Genomic DNA, 23,914 nt, shown 5'->3' with positions numbered 1-23,914 from the left:
AGATCCAATTCAGTCTTGTCCATGATTAATCGACTGTGATGTTGTTTATGATCATACGCTCCACCTTGAGTGAATTTCCCTATTATTCTTCGTCCTAGATCTTTTGCTGTGCTTTCATCATTTCTGAGTTTGCTTTTAAGTACTTCAGGAGCTTTCTTGATGATAGCGTCGATAGAAGTTTCTGGATATTCTCGTGACCAATCTTCGATGACTTCTTCTAACGTAACCGGCGTTGGAGTTGGCAACCAAACTTCGGTTTGACGACAATAACATATAATCGCTTCGCTGACCGTCAGCGACAACAGTATTCGACTGTCAAGCATGTATCGCAATAACACTATCGGTGCCCATCGCTTCTCAACGAAATGTCTGCCAAACCAAACATAACACACAGGATGTAAATCCTTAGCGAATTTAAACGACGACACACAAGCAAATCCGGTCAAGTCAAAATCGGGTAAAACACCGTTGACAGCTACTCTTGTCATGGTATTGCCAGCGTGGCCAAACCGTTTAAAATATTCGCTGCATTCTCCACGCCCAAGGAAACTTCCTGGATAACACGCCGTCATGTCCACGGATATCATACCGCGGTGATCATACTGAGTATTCCACAAACCGCCGTGTCCGTATTCGACACAGCTCTGCTGGATATCAGCAAGAAAACTTTTCGGAGTTGGTCTCCATGAATTTCGTTCCCGGGCTACATGCGCGACAACACCCGGGACAGTAAAACAGTGTGTCAGTAACGTATCAGTGTTGCCAGCATGATATTTTTCTGCGAGTTTTTTCATTTCCTGCTGTAACGCCATTGTTCTGTATATTTCCCCGTTGGGTCTCACAAACTGATCATATTCTCCATCTTCGCTACTTCTGAATAACCACACAGACACTGGATCGGTTTTACTTATCTGATAAATAAAATCAAACATGCTCCCAGAATTGCTTTGCAATTCCGGATAATACTTCACAACACGGTCTTGCGGAAATATCCTAACCGAGTCAGTCCAGGCGTGACTGTTATGATCGATAATAGTTATTGGTGTTCCACGGGAATTGTATTTACACTCATACAATACCTCACCGGTTAACGATGAAACCGTTATAGGAAATTTTAGTAATCGCTCTAGCTCAGCAACATCATTTATTGACGCTCCTTTATCCGCTACTCGTGTCGCCCACGCTGTTATTTTAGTTTGTCTTAGCGGTGTTAGGCCGTTTCCTCGCATTGCATTTTTAAAATGTTCCATTACTCGCTCAGCTACACAATTCAACACCGACACCTTCATCGGTTTGAGTTTATCAACGCGTGGTTTCTTCATCGGATAAATTCCATAAACAACTGCGGTCACAGGATACGCTCTGGCATAATATGGTATATCAATCCCAACAAGTACTCCCGGTTTTGAGTCTTTACTTAACAGAACGGTTTTTCCACGAACGCCTCTGGCATCAAGAACAGGGTCTAGTTTGTCTCTGATAATCCACGTTCCCTCGCCGACTCCAACAATAAATTGTATCTGTACGAAATATCTTCTATCGTCGAGATACCCAATTATGTTACGCGCGATTGTATCGTTCATGGTAGCATCAATGATACGGTCACGAGAAATGCTTTGCATTTCCCGAGAAACGCTCGCGTTTCCGAGGATAATTTTATACGAAGACCACGTGTGTGCGGCACCATCACGACGAAACTCTTCTTTGGCATTCTTGATAACACCAATTACCTCTGCTAACTCTCTTCGTCGTGGATCAGCGGTTAACCGGTCAAGATCGAATCTAGAACCTGATATGGGTTTTATTCTGGATAGTCTTTCAAAACCCATTATTATAATTAAGACAAATATTTAAATAGACAAATATATTATATGATGAACCAATGCAAGTGGATCAAACTAAATTCATCAGCGCCGTGTAGCAAACCCTGCAGAGGCGAATACTGTGGACAACATGCTCAACAGGTCCGCGGTGGGAGTCTAGGACCGATACCGTGTATCAGATGCGGCATTGGAGTACGAGGAAAAACGCAATTATGTTCAGCGTGTGGTGGAAAACGCTATCGAGAACTAAAACGGTATTATGATAAAAAAAATCCAGACTGTGATAACGCTCTCAAATGCGAGCGTGATTACATAAATAAGTTTTCAGACAAATTATGAATTAGACAATGATTTGCTTATAGTATAATGAATCAAGAATTCGTCCGACATCCAACTATTCCAAATTATGAGGCAAACCGAGATGGCATAGTGAGAAACTACAGGCTGAGGAAACAAGTTGGTACAGTTGATAATGCTGGTTATTTAAGATTTACTGTTAGGAAAGGGAGGTATTTATGTCATCGTTTCGTCTATGAGGTTTTTAACGGAGAGATCCCTAAAGGCCTTGTCATTGATCATATTAACGGGAACAGACTTGATAACAGTATTGAAAACCTTCAAGCGATCACTCAGAGCAAGAATACCATACGAGGAAGAGTTAAATGTAAAACAGCTATAAGAAGAGCAGTGAAATCTGTGAATGTTGAGACTCGTGAAGAAATAATATTTCAATCAATGAGCGCAGCCGGTAGGTATTTCGGTATTTGTCCACCTTCTGTACAGCATGTCGCAGATGGGATCTACAAAACAGCATTTTCAAAGAAGCTCAAACAGAAGATTTCATTCTGTTATATAACTCTTATCGTTGACACAAACGACGATAACTCCTCCGAGAGTGTGTAACGCTTTGCAGAGTTGTCGTTGCTGGTCAGAGGATTTGCTCCCCCTAAGAAAGCCACCTTGATAAAATATTTTATCGAGTTCATAACATGTAATCATTTATTTACCGTAGAATATATATTTTTTTACAAACAATATCCTCGTTTTACTGAATATATCCGACTGTTTTGCTCTTCTGTGCTTGTTATATGACCGCGCTTAAGAAAACATACAATTAAAATATTTTAAACAAGTCCCGCCCACTGCTAGAGCGAATTTCCAACTCGCAAGTAACAGTTGGGTTATATACGAAATCGCTCCCTAAGACCTTTGGGTCGATCGAAAGTCAGCACGCGCAAGCAAAACCATAAATTTAATCCGCCAATGGCGGGTGTCTTTTGTGCACCATCCAATGGTCGATTCAATGGATGGTTTTGCTCTGCTGCTGACCGTAGAAAATGACCCACCTGTGTATGTTTGTGTCGTCATAGGATAAGGTCTTAGTATAAGTTAGGATAAGATTACATGTTCATTGTGCCTTTACTTGCTGTCATACTCGAATCAGAGGTTAAAGGTTGTCTGTTCTGTACCGTCTCTTAGGATAAGATTACATGTTCATTGTACCTTTGCTTGCTGTGATACTCGAATCAGAGATAAAGGTTGTCTGTTCTGTACCGTCTCTTAGGATAAGGTTACATGTTCATTGTACCTTTGCTTGCTGTGATACTCGAATCAGAGGTAAAGGTTGTTTGTGTTGTCAAATAAATGTTTGCCGGGCCTGCTAGAGAACTCGATCCTAGAAGCCAGGGCTGTCTCGTCTTGTAAATAAATGTGCCTCTGAGTCACTTGGCAGTCAGAGGGGTCCGTCCTTAGGATAAGTTACGTGTTATATGTTTGTCCTTGTCAATTCACTAAACACGTCCTCTTGAGCCTATAGAACGTTATTTGACGATCTAGAGGCTCTTGCAGGGGATAAAGTGTTTCGTGTTACATGTTGTATTGTCATGTCGGAAGCAGTCCTCGTGGGGTTCTAGAACGTTATTTGACGATCTAGGCCCTTGCAGGGGATAAATGTTTCCGACTGTCTCGTTTTGTTTTGGAAAGCTAGCGTTTCTCATGCAAAGTGTTTCTATTAAAAATATAAAAATATATAATAATATGAATCACGAAAATATAAATACCATACTTGTTGAAATTAAAGAATTACAACAGCGAGGTTTTAATATTTTACTAGACACTGAAACAATTATGTCAGATTTTGAATCCTTGAATGAGCTATCACGCTTGGGGAAGAACAATCTCCCTGCTCGTTATAGGTTCATTAAGGGTTTGCAAGATCGTGTTTACAGATCACTTGCCGGGATAACTGAAAATCAGGTATCTGAATTTATTCCACTGTGCCGTGCAGTTGAGAAGATTCGTCTTGGATTGTCACAAGAGTATGAGACTCGAAAATTAATTAGCACCAGGGTGAGACGGTTAAAAGGTTATATAAAGAATCTAGACACGGAAATGCCTTGCATTTCTGACAAAAATACTAGTGTTTCTGACTACGAGGCCGACAAGGAAGTATAAACCGCATAGCGTGTGACTCACAGCACAAAGTGAAAGTAGAACCTGAGAACGCTAGCGCCCCCCCCCCCCCCCGCTTGGAGTGTAAAGCACATTTCCACGGGTAAAAAAAAAAGTGTATTATTTTTTTTGCCCTTGGAAACTCAAAGAGTTTCTCAAGTGAAGGGCGCTTTCAGATTTTCAGGATTTGCTTAAGCGTTTCAACATCAATACAGGAATGAGAATAGTTCATAATCTGTTCTCGTTGACACCAAACTATGATCATATGATTTTGCTGTAGCTCTGTTAATTGTGACGGAGTTAACAAGAAGTCTTCGTCACCATACACGTCAATAACTATTTTAACGGGGAAATACTGTTCTGGGAATGTCTGTATTTGAAATGCGGTTTTTATTGCCTCGTAAAGAATTTGCTTATCATGAATATGAACTCGTGCATGAATGTACTCGGGTTGATACATTATACACAACCGTTTTTTTTTAAATGCGTGCTAGCACTTTCAACGATAACTTATGCTGGTTTTGATAGGGTATTTGCACGATAAAATGACGAAAATGGATCAGTGCAGAAAAAAAAACTATTATAAATATTATGGATCCCTTGACTTAGGACTTCACCAGTAAGTTTATACTAACAGTCTCGTCACGCAGGTCCAACAAATTCCCCCTCTGGTCGGTGAGTTTGAAATTTATCGTTGACAACCACGGGTTATGACACCGTAGATAGACCGGATTGATTGGTTCTTGCACAATCAGAAAACCAGGGGGGTCTCTTGGTGTGAACGTATACAGGATAAACCCCTGTTGTGCCGTCGTAGTATCTGATGCGCTGTAACTGCCATCGATGACGTCACATACAAGATTGACCGCAATAACATCTGTGATATTTACGATCCCGGGTGAGATGTGTCTGCCATCGGATGCTGTACTGTTGTCGTGCTTGAGAATAACAGGTTGTGGTTTTATTCGTTCGTACGCGGCAAGAATATCTTCGAAAGATTGATCGATGAGATCAGAGACTGATTTTCTCAGCTCGGGCACGTTATATCCAGGAAATTTAAAATCTGAAATATCATTCACTTGAATACCATATTTAATTGCAAAATCTGCTCTGGCTATCTGTCTATAATTATCATCGATATAGTCTTTAAGATCCAGTAAAGCCTGAATTATTCTTAGATTTATAGTTTCCATGGCCGATGCGAGTTTGTTTAGTTTTTCTATGGTTGTGATAATATTATCACGCGGACTTGTTAAATCAGAAATATAATCTTGGAAATATACTCGCAGGAGTTGTAGCTGTTGTTTATGTACTAGATTGATCGGAATAAATAATTCAGATTCTATATCATCTAGACGGTAAACACGGAGCTCCTGCCCCCCCCCCCCCCTTAACACGTGGAGCTTCTATACTCCAAGTATCGGGCATTAAAGTACTTTTTCTTGCTAGTAATTGATCTGCAAGGAGTAAATAATAATTGTACTCGAGGTCGTGTAGTGCTTCTTTATAGGTCATAAAATCCGATTTTTCAGGTTTTGGTGGACGAGGTTTAACCTCGGGGGCCTTTGGCCATCCTAATAATGTTCGGAGTGAGCTGTTATAAATATCCACGTCGTATCCTGGCGTTGAGATTTCAATGACCGCAGACAGCGTTGGTTCATGAGCTGTTATAGATATTTTGGCTTCCTTGCCGGTGATTCGTTTTATTTGGCGTTGTATCTCATTATTGATTTCTTCGATCTGATAACTCCCAGTGGGAAGTGTAATTGTATTCCAGTCAAGTTCACCCTGTTCGCCGGAGTCGGCTTTGCTTTTCCCGAACACGAATGAATTATTTGGCTGCAGACCACCAAATGATGCCGACCTAACATTGGGCCAGCTGTGATACACACTGAGCTTTGCTAACGCGATTTCACTCACTGGAATTGGAGTTCGAAAATTAATACCGAATTCTGGTGTCGTCGAGGACACTGAGATCATTGTGGTCCTTACCGGTGTTGTGTTTGTGACTATTTGTTGAAGCAGTTCTATTGACATTATTTATTTGTTTAGTTTTCAAATAGTCATTGTACGCATCTGACATTAGTTTGAATTCAGAATCTGATATCGTAGCGTCGCTACTTTGCACGTCTAACGATGATGATATCAGCGATGATAATTTCTGATATGCGGTCGTGGCTGTATTTAATTTTGTCGTGTAATCGTGTAATTTTGTGTTAGCACATGATGATATTTTTTTTGCTATGATGCCGAAAACTCCAGCTGTTGTTGTGGCCGCGGAAACACAGATCGTGGCGGCGACTGCTGCAGTTACCGGAGTGACCGCTGATAGTATTGCTCCGGCAGATGCAACAACGGCAGATACTGAATAAACCATAATATCCAGCACTGTTATGCGGCGCTTGTATTTTTTTACTTTTTGACTAGTCACTTCGATGACAGTTTTTAACTCAGATTGCCACTCACGGACTTGATTGTATCGATATTGTTGAGCATCTGGCGTCGTTGACATTATTCAATTACGCGGTAACCAATTGAGGCGTTGCAGCGACGAATTCCAAACAAAACCAGTAAGATGTTGCTGTTAAACTATCGTCCTCGGCTTCAAGCATAAATGTTTCCTCGGTTCCGCTGTTTAGTATTACAGTGCAAACCCCGGAATACTTATCGGTGGAATGTCTCCAAGGATATGTTGTGAAGATTTCAAATTTAGCGGCTGAAAACACAGACAACCTGTAAACACCGGTGGCTGTTGCTGTATATTTGATAGTGTTATTTTGTCGTGACCATGTTGCGAATCCCGATGATACCGTGAATACGATGTTGGTGATATGCCCCGGAGTAACTCCAGTGGGAACTTTAATCAAACTGGTTATGTTAACGATATCAGGAATACCCGATACGATATCCTGCTGTGTTTGTTTGATCGTGTTAATGTCGGTCTTTACATCAGCGAGTTTTACATCGACGACTGGAGGAGTCCCAAAGAACTTATCCACGACCTCATCAGTTTTTACGAAGTTTCTTCGAAATCTTGTAAACGCGCCCACGTGAACATCATGCTCTGCACGCAGCGTATTTAGTTTACCGTTGACGATGTCCACGTATTGTTTGTTTGACGCATCCTGGTCGGATTCGGGATTCGCTAACGCGGTTATTTTGTTGCCGCTCATGCTGAGTTCGCCTGTCATCGTGTCACCGGCTTTTTTCACACATTTATCAACACCTTTATCAATACTGTCTTTGATGCTTGCGATTGATATATTCGAGTCCTTGATCCGGCCGCCATCACTAAATGCAACGAAGTTATCCTTGGTAGCTCCAAGAACTCTGCGAATTATATCATTCCACTTAATGTTGCTCGTTCTTAGTTTTCCTTGCCTGTCTTGGAAAATAGCAACTTCATCTGGGTCAACTCCAGCTATATTCAAAAGATTATCGACTTCATCTTTGGTCGCATATTTTGAGAGATCAGCATCTGTGCTTGGTTTACCTCCTCGTGTGAAAGGTCTTCCGTAAATATCCACCATTATTCTTATTGCTGTTTTTCAAATGCTAGCATTTCTCGATGCGGTATATTCATACACTACTTTATGAGGAGGAGTTGCTGGATTTCTTGAGATTGCATCAAGAACATTTAAAACCTCCCTCCCACAAATGGGCGGATCAATTAATGTTTGTGTTGGTAACGTCGACTGCCACACTGGAACATTAGAAAATCTGCTGACATACTTGAGAAACTCAACTGGCGGTGCTAAACCGTACGAATCAAAATAGATAATTCCACGTGGATCGATCGCGTAAGCAACCCAGTGAGTTCCCGGACCATCTTTGTTGTCGAGATTGATAATGCCAGTTTCTGGATTATTCGGTCGTTGCGGTAATTGATCTCGCATAAATACGCCTCTGAAATGTTTTACACGCAATTTTTTAACAGCATCGAGTAAATCAAAATTGCTCAACGGCGTTAGAATTTTTTTGGATACCATGATGGTGGAGTTCCTGGTAGTCTTAGACCGCGTCCCTTTTTTTTCTTGTATCCTTTTCCCGTTGCCTTTTTTAGTGCCATTCCAGCTGCAGTTCCAACTGCACCGAGTGCTGCGGCTTTTGCTACGGCTGGTGCTGCCGCGGCAATCAACGCCGGTATTGCTGCGAGAAGAGGAAATATTCCACCGGTTTTAGTCATGTCCTTGATAGCTGCAGCAGAGAAATCAAGTCGGACACCGGTTTTTGCTGTTAGTGCCTTATTAAAATGTTTAAGCTGAGTATTAGTCAACGACAATTTGTTTGGACCACCAGTAATCTGATCTCGTTTTAGTGTTATTGATGTCCCGCACGTGCTTGCGTTCTTTGATTGCAATTTCTTCGTTTGACCGGAAGTCAAGGTGACATTGACATGACTGTATGACATTATATCCTAAGTTTGATTTTAATTGCGTTACATATTCTCGATTGGAGCATCGACGACCCTCATTCGTCCGCCAACACCTTCAAGCAGCATTGCTTTATCGGAGAGTATGACAGCAATCGCTCTGTAACCACCAGCAGGAACACCTACACGAGCTCGGAAATGTAGGTCGACAACAGATTGTTTAACCAGATCAAGATGTTCCAGCGAAAAGTAATAAATCGGATATAAACTCATAAAGTCTCGCTGTGATATTTGCAGGCCAGTGTCTACATTAAGGTCGCGCCCCATAAATGACATCAGACGATGATACGCGCGTGCGACACGATGATGTTCGAAATCTATTAATATATCCTCAGATGGCTCCTGATGCCCATTTATTCTCAACGAAACTTCAGAAACTCCAAGTGTATCAAATACCATTGGATTTCTTTCCTGGCTATCTGTTCTAGCACGGTATTGAAATGCAATGAAAATATGTCGTGGTGCTGATACTCCTTGTTGCGATGATATATGCCATGTAAACAACCCACCATTATCACCCTGAATAACGTCTGTGGTTGTTGTTTTCCAGGATAGCAGTGATTTACCGCCCGTGTCCATGAAAGACAACAGTCGTTGTTCTTCGGTGATTGACGGAGACAACACTGGCATCCACAACCACAGTTTAGTTAGTATTACCTGACCAGGGGCAACAGCAGCATCTCGCCAGATAGCGTCATTATCATCAGGTTTTCGCACAAGTACAACTGTGTGTTTGGCACCGAATATGACCTTGTGGACATCTCTGCAGAATCCAAAGATGTGAGACAATGGAATCACACCTGAGAACTCTTCATCTCCACTTAACATCGATCTACGTGTTGCAAAACCCAAATTAAAATTTTCGTTCATCGATGCAACTGCGTCACCGGCATTATTCATTGTTACATTCCTGTTCTCGGGGCTGTCGGTTATATCCTTTGCAAACATCATTGATGGTCCGGCTGATCTGGTGTAATCATCCGAGTATCTCGCCAACCCGAGAATTGTTGTGGCAACGTCGACGTTATCATGAATTGTTTCAATTTCTTTTCCATCTATCATGTAAATAGCGGATTTAAATAACGCCATGATGCCGTTGTTAACAAATCCAACTCGGTCGCCGATTCCGTAGTTAGTGTTATCATTCTTTAAAAGCCTACCTTCAACTTCGATGAAGGCCTCAGCGGGCAAGAAGTATCTACTTGTATCCTGGACCTGTAGTTCAATTCTTCCGCGTTGGTTAGGATCACGTGCTTCATAAGAATAATATTGAAAATCACGTACAGAATCATCTTTAAGTACTGGTTTGGACATATCAAACGCGTCATTGGATTTTCGTGCAAACATTATTATTATTTGTGATGATCTAATTAAAATGTTATCGTCACCGGAAACCACTACCAGCTATCAAATTAGCAGTTACACTATCTTGCAACGCTTTGGAGGTAATTCCTGCTGTTGCGATCTCAGCTAATTTCTGATTTACGGCCTTATTTACTACGCTACTAACATTTGCCGGCATAGCTTCAGTGGATGGTAGTTTTACTGGCACCAACCTCTCGACTGGGTTTTTTTTTCGTATCAGCTGTGCTAGTCGATCCTTGATTGATTGAAATGCTTTCCCGGCAAGACTACCAACAGTGCCAATGGCTTTATCCTTGACAACATCAGCGGCTTTCATCGCGAATTGTTTTGCTAACGGTCCAGCTTTCGGAGCGATTCTTGTGACTAAATCCCTAACAACATCACCGACTCCATCTCCGTAAACAACCTCGTATACTGGTAATCGTGAGTTTACTACTCTGACACTTCTTGGTCTGCGAAAAGAATCGTGTAGTATCATTTTATTTAATTATTGTTTATCTAACTGAATTTGCTAGCAAATTTAATTATTAGTCGCTGTGGTAACCGTCTGCGAGTTCATCAATGAGCCCCCGGTAGATGCTGATATCCATGATGCCACGCTGAAATAGTCTCTGACAGATATCTGCGGCTTCATTTATAATTTCCGGAGAATTGTTTCCGGCACGTCTTCCTCCGATGAGAACTTCCAACCGTGATACATCATCGATGATATTATTAGGGCAGGCAATAAAACCGGATCCTAAACCCTCCCCTGTTGATGGTACAATTCTTGGGGATAAAATGTCTTGAGGCAAACTTTCATCAGATGTTGTTAAGCTAATTATCGGCGACCTAGTTTGTTTGAATTTTTGGCCCCGCGGACTTCCTTCAGATGCAGCCTCGTATTCACTTAACGGAGTTAGGTCAGGATCTATTGCTCTTCGCCGTGAAGGATATTGTTGTCGTTCTGTGTGTTGCAACGGTGATTTTTCTTCTTGAGGTTGCGATGGTGGAATTTCAAGTTTACGTATAGCATCTACAAGTCTATCGTATTTTGTATCGTCCCTGCTGATTTGTTTTTTATTTTCACGTATACGATACGAATATTTGATAAAATTATCATCTGTCATAGAACCGTGTTCTGGGTTTAAAGACACATCTCTTCTAATCAATCCTAACAGTATTGTCTCAGGTAATTTCTCTTCTGGTACATTTTTAAGAAGTTCAATATAATCCGGCGTAAATCTTTTGGCGGGGTCAGTAATTCTCCCTGTTACTCGCTTACCAGCAGGTACTGACACAACAACTTCATCGGGTGGAGGCGGGGGTTTAAGTCCAGCTGAAATATCCTGTAAAATTTTCCTTTGCTCTATTAAAGCCTCTTTGGTAACAGCTGCGGATTTTTCAGTAGCTTTGGTCACGGGTTTAAATAATTCCTCCGTAGTCTCTGCAAAGCCTTCCCGTGCTTGCTGTCTTAGTTGTAATTTTTGTCTGACACTATCACGGACAGGAAGAAATTTCTGAATTGCTTCGAGACGTTCTCGAGCTAATCTAGTCGTATGTGCTTCTCCAATATTTGCCATTATTTATTTGTCAATGATTTAATTCCGCTAACATAAAAATGTTTTTCCTTGGAAACTCATTTCCCAGAGCAGCAGAGGGGATGGACCCGACCCATGGATTTTTCAATAACGACCCCGCCACGGAAACTGTTTCAGATTTATTGAAGTAACCCAAGTTGTCAGTGCAAACTCAACGAGTTTGTCCCTGGAAACTCTTCGAGTTTTCGGGGGACATTTTTTTTTGTCCTGTATTCTGAATAGAAGGGTTTATTTCGTCGAAATAAGCCCTCTATCGAGGAATAGTTTCCTGGAGGGGTTTATTGTGCAAAAAGTTTCGGTCTGTACAGCCCCTCTGCTGCTTACCATCATGCTCACATCATCCACAGTTGATTGCATCATTTTCTGATGCAATGCAATACTAATGCCATGCGGCTGCTGAAGTAAGTTGACGTCAGCAGTGTACTATACATGTGTAGGCCTATTATACTAACGCCAGGCGGCTGCTGAAGCTGACGTAAGCAGTGTACTATATAAAGCCCAATCAGATAGGTTCAGCATTTAAAATATTTTAGACGTTGTGCGAGACAGTTCAAGCTACTGTTACATAAAACTTATTATTTTATCCATTTACGTACAATAAAGAACAGTAATGCCTCGAAAGTGTGTTAATACCGCGGACAATTTTTGCTATATTTGTGGGGAAGTGACATTTGCCAACCAGAAGAAAAGTATCAATTCTCAAGTGAAGAAGGCATATCATCTTTACTTCGGATGCAAGGTTGGTGACCAAGACAAGCCTTGGGCTCCGCATATATGCTGTGCTACATGTACAACACAGCTTTCACAGTGGTTGAATTGCAAAAGGTCATCAATGCCGTTTGCAGTCCCAATGGTGTGGAGAGAGCCAAGCAACCACCTAAATGTCAGTTACTTCTGCTTGGTTCCTCCTCTTTCCGGCGGAATAACGAAGCGAAAGAAGTCGAGAATAGTCTACCCAAATATTCCGTCTGCATTGAGACCAGTTCCACATGGTGAGGGACTTCCTATTCCAGAACCTCCAGCAGAATATTCTCTTGATTCATCTGACGAAGACAAAGGTGAGTCGACCTGTTCTTCTCCTGGTCCATCAGCATGCAGTGATCCAGATTTTCACTGTGGTGCATCATCAACCCCACACAGAATAACACAGGAAGAACTAAATGACCTGATTCGTGATTTGGACTTATCAAAGAACAAGGCAGAATTGCTAGGATCAAGACTCCAACAATGGAATCTTCTAGAAGAAGATGTCACAATTACTGCATATCGAAAGCGCCACCAGCAATTGGAGCCTTTCTTCAGAAAGGAAAGTAATCTGATATTCTGTTCCGATATTGAGGGCCTCATGAATGCTTTAAAAATCACTCATGACCCACAAGAATGGAGACTATTTGTGGACTCTTCGAAACTGAGTCTCAAGGCTGTGCTTTTGCACAATGGAAACATTCTTCCATCTATTCCAGTAGCGTATGCTGTCCACATGAAAGAGACATACGATAACTTAAGGCAGCTACTGAATTCCATTGAGTATAACAAGTACAGCTGGCACCTCTGTGGTGATTTGAAGGTAGTTGCCCTTTTAATGGGACTGCAGCAAGGATATACAAAATACATGTGTTTCTTATGCGAGTGGGATAGCCGAGCAAGGGAAATGCACTACATGAGGAAGGAATGGACTCACAGGCAGAATGTAGCCATTGGAGAGAAGAATATCCAACACCCAGCTCTGGTTGAGGCTCAGAAAATCTTGCTACCACCCCTTCACATCAAACTAGGTTTGATGAAGAACTTCGTGAAAGCCATTGACCGGACTTTGCCAGCATTCCGATACCTGCATGAAAAATTCCCTCGACTCAGCGAAGCAAAGATTAAAGAGGGAGTTTTTGTGGGTCCTCAGATTCGAGAGCTTTTCAAAGATGACCGGTTCAACAACTTGCTGGAAGGTGACGCGAAACAAGCATGGAATGCTTTTCGCCTAGTTTCTACAAACTTCCTCGGAAATGTTAGGGCAGAAAACTATAAGGAACTAGTAGAAGACATGTTGATGAAGTATAAGAAACTTGGCTGCAATATGTCTCTAAAGATTCACTTCCTTCATTCCCATTTGGATTTCTTTCCTAGCAACTGTGGTATTGTTAGTGATGAACACGGCGAACGTTTTCATCAAGATATCGCAACAATGGAACAAAGTTACCAGGGAAAATGGTCCACTACAATGCTGGCTGACTACTGCTGGACACTCCTCAGAGATGCTCCCGAACAGCTGTACAAGAGACAGGCGAAGAAATCTAAGATGTAGTCAATGACTTGATTTTTTATAGGTAGGCTATTACAGTTGACCTTTTACTATTGGAATGCATTTCGTTATGTAAACATTAATTTCTTGCAGATTACAAAAAAACTAGAGCCAATTTTGCAATTTGACTGTCATATTCGTGTTCAGCACATAAAAATTGATAAGAATTGACTAATTTTATTTCAGTAACATGACTTTTGTAAAAATTTGTTGTCCAGTGCTATTGGATGTAAAACACAACTGTAAATGATTTTCTCGTTACTTTTCAGATTTATTTATTGCTTAATTCATGCAATCATTTTTCATGGAGAAAGCACTGGATAATGATATTAATGACTTAATTTACTCTATACAACTTATTTCAGTCCCCCCTACCAGTGTGAGCATAACCAACAACAGAGAAGTAACCGCAGGAGATAAACTGAGTCTGAGGTGTACCACTGGGGTCTCCAATCCAACTGTTATAATACGTTGGTTGAACAGCACGAGTGTCCCTACTGGAGAACTGAGTGCCATCTTGGAACAGTCTGGGCAATATGGTGGAAAAATTGGGTTCCAAACTTTGACCATCACTCCTACCCGCTACATGGATGGAAATATTATTACTTGTTCAGCTAAGAACCCACAGACTACTGTACCAAGTGTTAGTGACAGTGTCGTCCTCAATGTGACGTGTAAGCTATGCTACCTTACTTAGTTTCTGTTTTTGTGTATATCTACAGTAATGGAACAAATTGTGCTTTTCAGTTTTGAAGGAGTCCCAACAGATTAGTCTGATTGGACCAATTAGATGGATATGTTTGTATGTCAGTATTCAATTATAATACAAATGCAAGTTTCTACCATTTCCGTCAGCATGCTTGAGGTCCCACTATGCTTTAATTTGTTTAATCTACACATTTATTGCTTTAATTCATTGATCTAAGCGTTTTCACCCACTAAAACGATTTTTTTAAAAAAATACATTACTGAAATGTTATACTTTAGGAGAACTACTGCTATCTAACAAATACAGTCCCAATTTAAAATCATTTAGCTAATACGCTAACAATAAGCTAACAAGCTAAAAGTTATATGCCTATATAGGTGGCAGCCGGTCAGAGTGTTCACCCCACGTCAGAGGATTGGCGCCAAATTCCATGAATATATCAATTGTTACTTCTCCTTTTGTCAAATAGCATGCTCGTGTCAACAGGGACATTGCAGAAATCCTGTGGAAATCCAGCACTCCAAAGTTGAAGGTGTCCTTACCTCAAAGGGATGTATACTCATTGTAATATTTTGCCCTTTTCTTTCTTTCTAAGACAGCAATGTTCTGCCTTTACATTAAAACACTTTGCTGTCACCTGCTTTTATTTATGTACTTGCACTAATAGCCTACGTTACTTCACAGTAATTCTGGCTATATTTTAAAGTGATATGTACATGCAAGTCTGTAGTAGGCTATATAAAACTATTTGCGTGTGTTTAATTTACACTATGACCGGATACATACAGGGTAGTTGTGTATTACATGTATTTAGCATCTGGGTGCCAAGTCTCAATGAGTATCTATACAGGCCATCGTTAAGAGTCTTCATACAGGTAGCAATGAGCTGATGTTATATGTTAATGCTTCATCGCCTTCATTAGACCATCTGCTAGCACTTTATTAATTGTTGCTATATAGATAAATTGATAAATTATCTCATAAAAATGGATATTATAGAACCTGTGCGGCACAGTTACTTATTAATTTGCAGGTTTTTCGTGTGCATTATCTAGATTACTGCATAGCTTCCTTTCTGGTCAAGTAAGTACAGGTGTATACACGGTTTACTCAGTAGTGTCTATATAATGCAGTGTTACTATAAGCGATGGTTGAGTGATATGTATCAGTATAGGCATCTCAGTAGTTGCCCTTCGTTTGGTTAGTTCTTACTGGAATTGATTTGTCGCTTTGCAGTTGGTACTGATTATATTTTTCTGCCTGTACTGGTCACGTGTACCCCTCTACAGGTGTTGGTCATAGTGGATAACCCTATACGGTTTCTTACAATTTCAAAGCAGGACACAAACTCCACCAATTGTATATATGGTCTAGATGTGTAATTTCCTATGTTTGTCATTCCTGCATGCAATACATATCGGACGTGCCTTATGGACAGAAGTAGATCACAGCCTGAGTACGAAAACTTCGCTTACACCCAAATGGTTTGTATCATACCATTCATGAGCAGTGCGATAGAGAACTTTGACATGGATAAGTTACAGTCTCACTAATGAAAATTATGGATCAGGTACTTGGATCAAACATCCCATAACTAATCTTAACCTCAAGAACTGGACTGTTTCATGCCAGCCAAGATGGCCATGTTTCTTCAGAATTGGACATACAGTATCAGCCATCAGCAAACAACTTGTCCAATTGCATGAATCACATAGAGCTGCCAAGCTCTACCCATGTATGATACTCAGTTTAGTGTGTGCTACCAATGAAGCCACTTAATTAAACCAGTTATAAATAGGCATACGATGCTCTACCTCTATGTTATGAAATGGACACTCAATGTAGTGTCCATTTCATAACACAGAGGTGCAACATATTATAACCATAATAGCAACAATGAACGTATATAACTTTGAAGTGCTTCACTCTCCCTCGGTCTTCTGTTTCCCTGCTTAGTAATACATTAGATGTAATGTACTCCAAGATATGAGTGCTGCAGGTGTAGTGGACCATCATCATCGACATTGTTCTTCAATTGCTTTGCAGCTACTACAGTAAATAACGACGTCACTATCATAGTCTTTAGATGACACAATGGACAATCCAATGCTCTAGTCATTGTTATACCTTACTTAGAATAGGCCTGTCCTCGTTTTTCTACATCACCTGCCAGGTCAGAAAGGTTCTGACATCTGGTGAGAATTATCTACCGAAGAATCTATTTTCAATAGCTTTCACAGTCTGAAGAGTTTTTGACATTTTGAGATTGTGCACATCGTCCATTACAAATTCCAAGCATCTATGCCTCTTGTTTTCAATTGATATAATCATGAGTCGATTCACAACTTCATGTCCGTGTATCCAATATTTTAATCATCCGCAATATGCAGAACACAACTTATATCATTCCATTATGAATCTCAGTGCATAAATTGGGTGAATATTTTATGGATTGTTCATTTCATAACGTATAGATACAACATCCTATAGCCCTAATAACTATGAACTTACATCAATTGGAAGAGATTCAATGCTCTCTACCACCAGTCCCTCTTAGTTTCATTTATAGTGGAGTGATTTACAAGGAGCTAACACGGTGTCAAGGATGTCCCTAGAGTGCATGCCCTGGGAAACAGTCGTTCAACTCCTGAACTAAGTGGAAGAGGTAGAGGGAGTTCCATCGTTTTCATTAGCATTTCCACAAAAGCATCCATGTTTTGACAACATATATACATAAATGTCCCACATCCTGCCATTGTCTCAGATCCCGGTAGGAAGAAGACTCCAATCTTTCATAGTTGAGTGGAGAAGATTTGCCATGGCGACATGGGGATTCAACAGTAGTTCCTGGGACATGGTATCATGTTCTGCGCATGTACTAAGCATTTGGCCACAGCTCTTTTAGCTTTGATGCAGCAATTCATCCCTTGTCATGACCATAGCCGTAAGATTAAAGCGCATTTAATGAACCGTTACACTCCCGAATTTGTGATGCAATTCAACAATGGGTACTAACACTGTCCACTGCCCTACAACTTCATCATTGTGGCTGATCTCATACTCCAAAGCTGATCAAGTACTCGGACTTTTTTTCTTTTTGGGGGATTTTCTAAACCAGTGTCCTCAACAGCAATCTAGCTTTCAGTTCGACTTATCCTAGGCTGGCTAATTTATTGGCAGACTCATATTTTTGCAAACTGGATCTCGTACAAATGGAATGACCTGTTCTTCCCTCAGTTTCATGCAATACATCTCAATGTGATTGATTTTAGCGACAATGTGGAGGGGCTACCATCCCATCCTTTGCCACACTAATCCTTGGCCCAAAAGCCTGGCCAATTAATGTTCAATACTTTGGAATAACTAAATGTATATACATTCAAACACCTTGGATTCTAACGTGATACAGGATCCAACAATAGTATAGTCTTTCCATTTTGATTACTCAACCAAAATAGTGAATGCAGATTTAACTGGTTCAATATAATACAACAGTGAAATATAATCTCGTTGGTTCACACCAGAACACTTTATTCCAATGGAGACTTCCATGCCACAATAGCTAACTTTATAGGCTTTTGGGTCAGAAACAGTTAGCACCCATCACAGTTAAACTTACCATTTCACCATCACTAGCAGCAAGGGTGATCATAGAAGAGAGGATATTGCTTGAACCAAAGACCTGTCTAATCTTCTATTAGACTAGTTTAGAATCACATGGACAATGGCACTGGACCATTGTTCAATTTGAGTTTTATTGCGTGTTAACTTTTCTGGACAGGTCACCATCTGAACTGCTGTCAAAAGCTTAGCTATTTCACCTATCATACAAGTTCTGCTTCGTCACTACTATAGCAGTTGGCAGGCAAACATCGGCAGTACATTTAATGGTGAGCCCATCTACTTGCAGGTCCAACATGATAGATCAAGAGCACTCATGAATCCTTCATTTGCAAGGGCATCATTGACTCCCCTGTTATAAAAGACCTGTTTCCACATTTACAATAATGATAGGCAGAATGCAACCGTATTAGTGGAGCCAAAGTGCATGCAGTTTTTGATGAAAGGTGGTACAGTTTCATTAGTGACAAAATCCTCTTTCATTGCAAAGAACAGGCTCCTGTTCGTCGGTAACCAGACTCTTTTTAAGAAATCACTGTCTACTCAACACACTTCAACTCAAGTCAACCTACAAAATTCAGTACGAGTTTAAGGTGGCATTTTAAAATAGATACTACATCAAGGAAGATCATGCTTATTTTTACCTTTCAAACAGGAATAGGAAAATAACAGTACAGACCATTTCGTCTTGCATTAAGTTGATTATTCAATCAGCATATCGAGAAATAACTCCAGCTCGATAAATTTGTTATGCATTTTGGTTCACGAGGTTAGACTAGTTGTCATGAGCATAGCCTTTGATTACAACTGTTCTCTAACTGAAAATATAGGAATAAAGATAGACCACATTTTCCGGTCTTTACCTCTGAGATATTTTGTCTCCAGGGGCTCAACTCGTTCTGATGGGACCTATAGCCATGGTGCAATAGGTCATTTTTCCAGGTTATTCGACAGTTTCATAAGACGTGACTTAATGATTTCTGCTGGATTTGTTGGAAGTAGAATTTTAAGAAGACATTATTATATTTTGTAGAATATGTTTCTGCGGAAATACGTGCCCATCTATATGACACTTACACTATCACAGCCTCTCCACAGATACATCCATATAGAGAGCCTGTCCTCCATTAATAACTGATATATTCATGGCATGTGGCGTCTCAAGTTGTATCAAGGGGAGATAACTCTGCTCAATTGCTAACTATGTGAACAGATAACTTTTAGTTCCTGAGCTAAAATTGTTTAACCTGGTAGAGCTGTATTTGCGAGGTAGTAGTAGTTCACCTTAGGTAGTATGGTTCTGTAATTATTCACAAATAAATATTTTACTAGAAAACAAATAGTTTCATAAACAGTATGACCATGTTGGAGCCATTGTATATCAGCGCCCTTTACCATTTCTAACAGCATATATAAAATAATTATATGAATGTTACTGTTAACCATATTTCTGTAGCAAAGTAAAGCTTCATGTCATATGAATGTTACTGCTAACCATTTGGTTGTATCAAAGTAAAGCTTCATGTCAGTATAAACATTTTGAAACATATTTATGGAGGGCATTATGTTGGTTTGGATAAAAGTGTTTACATGAACTTATTTTTTTGTGCCAATGTAACCAACGAAAACCCACTTTTGGAGATGCTAATTGTTTTCATCATTTTCTTTTTAAATTGTTATTGTCATTGAATGTCATCCTAAATTAAGATCAAGAAAAATGAAATGTTGCATATTTTAGTTTTATATAGCTTTGCATCTCTTAAAATTGCTACAATTCTGTATAAAACAGCTTAAATTATTTTTTGGATCCCACGTGTTGTTGTGACGACTTAATCCATCCCATGTTTGATCCGTGGTAAAACGATAAATACCTACAAATAGTTAGAAACAGTTACCAAACGTCCATTATTAATTACTTAGTTTAATGTAATTTGATAAAACAACCCCTGAAGCCAAGATTATATTATAGAAAATCCATTTAAATTTATATAGGTATTGATGAGCTTGAAAACAATTGTAGTCCAACTTAATGCACAAATTCACACTTTCTGATTCCCTTATTCACTTGAAACAATTATATATTGTCACTTCTGATGAATGAACGTTCTTCTGTTGGAAAGAACAATATAGTCCCATTAATAAAATGACCTATACAGTATTAATGCAATCAGAATTGAAGTGGTCCATTGCTATGTACATGTATATTCAGCCTGGTGACTCTATCATCACTGTTAAAGGAATAACCATATGGTTCACATTTCTTTGTAAATTCTCTTTATTGTAGTCTAACTTTGGATGTGTTGAAATTTATACAAGAATGCTGGGGTACTGTAATAGCAATTTAAAACTGCGGCAGTAATAGGATATTGGAGCTAATTTTGTAACATGTCTCCATAATTGTAATTGATATGGTCAAGTTAAAATGAAGTAGAATGAAAGAGTTACATACACAATTCATAATAATTTAAAGACCTGAATAAAACTGTTGACTGAGTCCTCTATTTACAATCACGTCGATAACAATTTTATAACGCGCTTTTTCTAATGAAATTGTTCATTATTCTGTTGAATCAACATTTATTTTCATCTGAAAGATTGTTCCAACTGTTTCAGCAACCATGAATTGAACACGAAAAAAAACCTGAGTATTATGTCAGTGCATTTTGTTTTCTTGATGAGCTTGGTTCCCGTAATGGTCTTTAATATTATCTTGACAAATCGGGAGTCCACAGAGCAGGGTACTAGACTAACTCTTGATACACAGCCAAACAAGATTCTTTTTTAAAAAAAAAAAAAAAACACGCGCGACATTTATTTCGTGAGACAATCGCCTATGCTCAAACTTAATTTTTGTATTGCTCAATTAGTACAATATTGTTGTCGTGAATTAAATAATTGGAATTAATAATGAAACTTATCATCCTCGAGGATATCTCTAAGTGCCAGTTCAAGAATTCTCTGAAACTCGCTTGCCCACAATGATCCATTTCTGTGAAATCAAGCTCTTTCTTTCACGAAGTATTCATTTCGCTTGGCTGGCATGTAACTTTTTATCACAGTTATGAAAGAGTCGGTTAATTTAAGGTAACTTATGTTAAATACACAATAACATTTGTAAGTGTTTGATCAAATGAAGTGAGTTCACCCGACATACGACGGGGGACCGCTAAAATTCTTGCTTGTAGTATTTTCATGCATTTTAACCTTTATTTTATTCCACCTCCTTTATTTGATTCAAAAGACATAATTAACGTGATAATACAAAGGAGGCCAGCTTTTAATGCAATGCTGCAATACAACAAATACTTCCGGAAGTCAGTTATCAAAACATGGTTGGCACTTAATTAGGTTCTCAGAGAAATGATCGTGGGTATAGCTGTTACGGTCGATTGACGCATTTTACGTTTAATTACAAGAGGACAGACTGCATTTATGACGATTACACCTAATAGGAACTAAATATAGAACTAGAACACACATTTCAATTGATTATAAAATTATTTAATCTGTATTTATTTATTTAAGTACTACCTCCAATCGGAGTGAGTGACATTTTAATTGATTGAAATTTCCTTACATATCATTAATTGCGGTGTACTAGATATGTCTTTTGGAAAGAAAATGTAAAACATTATATGACCTGTTTTTAAATTTGACATTTCATAGTGTTGATTAAAATGTCCAGGTCCTATCTAGCGTTTTCGACGATAAGACGAGCGATACATCATAGTTTCCTTTACCAATTTTGATCGCGATTTTCTTCAAGTTCAACAAATAGGGATTACATTTTCAGGTGTTTCCTGGTTTAAAAAATGGCATCTATGTCCGGCCCCGCGTTATAAGCTGGTTCAGGAGTTATCAGGGCACGAGTTATCGAGGGAGTGGTGTATGCATTTGTCCAATCACTTCAGTGTTCTTTTCCTATGTTTCTGTTTCAGTCAGTCCAATTAGAGTGCCATATTTCTTGAGTAACTTACTAATAAATAAGTTTCAAGTCAAAGTTCATGCGTGGCCTAACCATAGTATTGATCGTTTCGGCTTTAATCTTCAAGATTTATTCAGACAGCCAATTACTACAGTGAAAGAAAGTCTGTTGTTGTTGGTGGTGTCATGTCTTACTTTTCTCATCCAAATAATTGCATCCCCAAAGTTGCATTTACATTGAATAATATTGGCATAATGTTATGATGTTTAATTTTGAATGATGCACTTACAAAATTAACTATACTAACTATTTTTCTTTTCTTTTCTTCTCTTCTATACTGTACTATTAACCAAACCATGAAATATAATGAAAACTAGTGTCAAGAGGTTTAGGTTTTATTTAGGTAATGATTAATTATATAACTGTAGTTTGCATACTCAACTTTTCCTCTTCAGATAACCCACTCGCAGTGATTTCAAATGGATCATTATTAGATGTCAAAGAAGGGGACACCAATTTAACTATCATATGTGTTTCGGAGAGCAAGCCTTTGTCCAGCTTTACTTGGGTCAAGGACAATGTGATTCTGAAGACGACGGTACCAAAGTCAGACAATCGAGACACTTTCACCATAGTTCAAGTGAACAGGACGCATTATGGAGAGTATGGTTGTATTGCTAATAATGGCATATCACCAAATGGACAAGGAAACGTTTCTCTTCGTGTACAGTGTAAGTTACATGATTAACTGGTGTAAGGCTGATTGTGGATTTTACTAATTAAACTTATTTTTCAATCTTAAGTTATTTAAAATATCCATTACTATTACAGATTTGTGCAGCATTGCCTATGAAATGCATATAAAAATATGACCTTCATAAAAGATAGTGCTATTATTAATTGTCTCCAAGATGTATTTGAAAAGTGATGTGTCGCTAGAAAATGACAAGTCACTGATGCAGAGAGAAGAGTGTTGGGAAATTATGAGTCATTGAGAATGCACTAATATCATTAGGAATATGTGCACTTAATATACGATTAGATATATTGGTTTCACATAAATGTGATGATCAAAATATTTGAGGAAAGATGAAATGTTCATTTGCTGAAAACGTTTGTTCTCAATTGAATATATCACTGTAATACTGTGGTGACTGCGGTCGCGACACTAGCTGCCTTTGGAAGATAGGTGATGTCTCACATGAATATCTTTCGAGCATGAAGTTGAATGCAGGTATTGACCTCTACTTTGTCAAATCGGGAAAGTAATTTCATCTTGCATGGATTAAACCACATACTTTTTATGTGGGTTAATATACAGGTAATCACTCGCTGTCATCGCATTTTTGTTAGGACTTTTAAAAGATCACAGTAAAACTTTATTGGGAATCTTTGTTTTTGTATCAGTCTATAATTAACTGAACAAACTATCTCTCAGATGAACATACTAGATGATGCATATGACAATCTGCACAGCTTTGTATTTTGAGGTGGTCCTAAATATGGCTGAGTTCAAAACGTTTCTATTACCCTTAATACAATCAGGAAATTTAGGACCCATATTTGATGTACTCATCAATGTGTGTCAGACTAATGTTCTTGACCATGATTACTGAGAATTTTATATTTAAATAATTGACAGTCATTGGGATCATTTAAATGTAGTTACTTGCTTGATAATTTTGATGCACATAGCTGACAAGACTGTCATT

General features: G+C 39.2%; 1 protein-coding gene across 1 annotated transcript in view; it reads left to right on the top strand.

Annotated features, from left to right (window-relative positions):
* The window catches only part of LOC149782386 (synaptogenesis protein syg-2-like), a 68,496-nt gene that overhangs the window by 30,258 nt on the left and 14,324 nt on the right, over positions 1 to 23,914 (top strand). The window contains exons 3-4 of the mRNA XM_089935124.1: positions 14,313 to 14,621; positions 22,658 to 22,933. Coding sequence (XP_089791250.1) covers positions 14,313 to 14,621; positions 22,658 to 22,933 — 585 coding nt within the window. The remainder of the gene's footprint in view (positions 1 to 14,312; positions 14,622 to 22,657; positions 22,934 to 23,914) is intronic.

Source organism: Sinohyriopsis cumingii, chromosome 15, assembly GCF_028554795.1.
Source record: "Sinohyriopsis cumingii isolate HCF-2022 chromosome 15, ASM2855479v2, whole genome shotgun sequence".
Classification (NCBI taxonomy): domain Eukaryota; kingdom Metazoa; phylum Mollusca; class Bivalvia; order Unionida; family Unionidae; genus Sinohyriopsis; species Sinohyriopsis cumingii.
The sequence above is the reverse complement of the archived record's forward strand: the minus strand, read 5'-3'. Positions and strand labels throughout refer to the sequence as shown.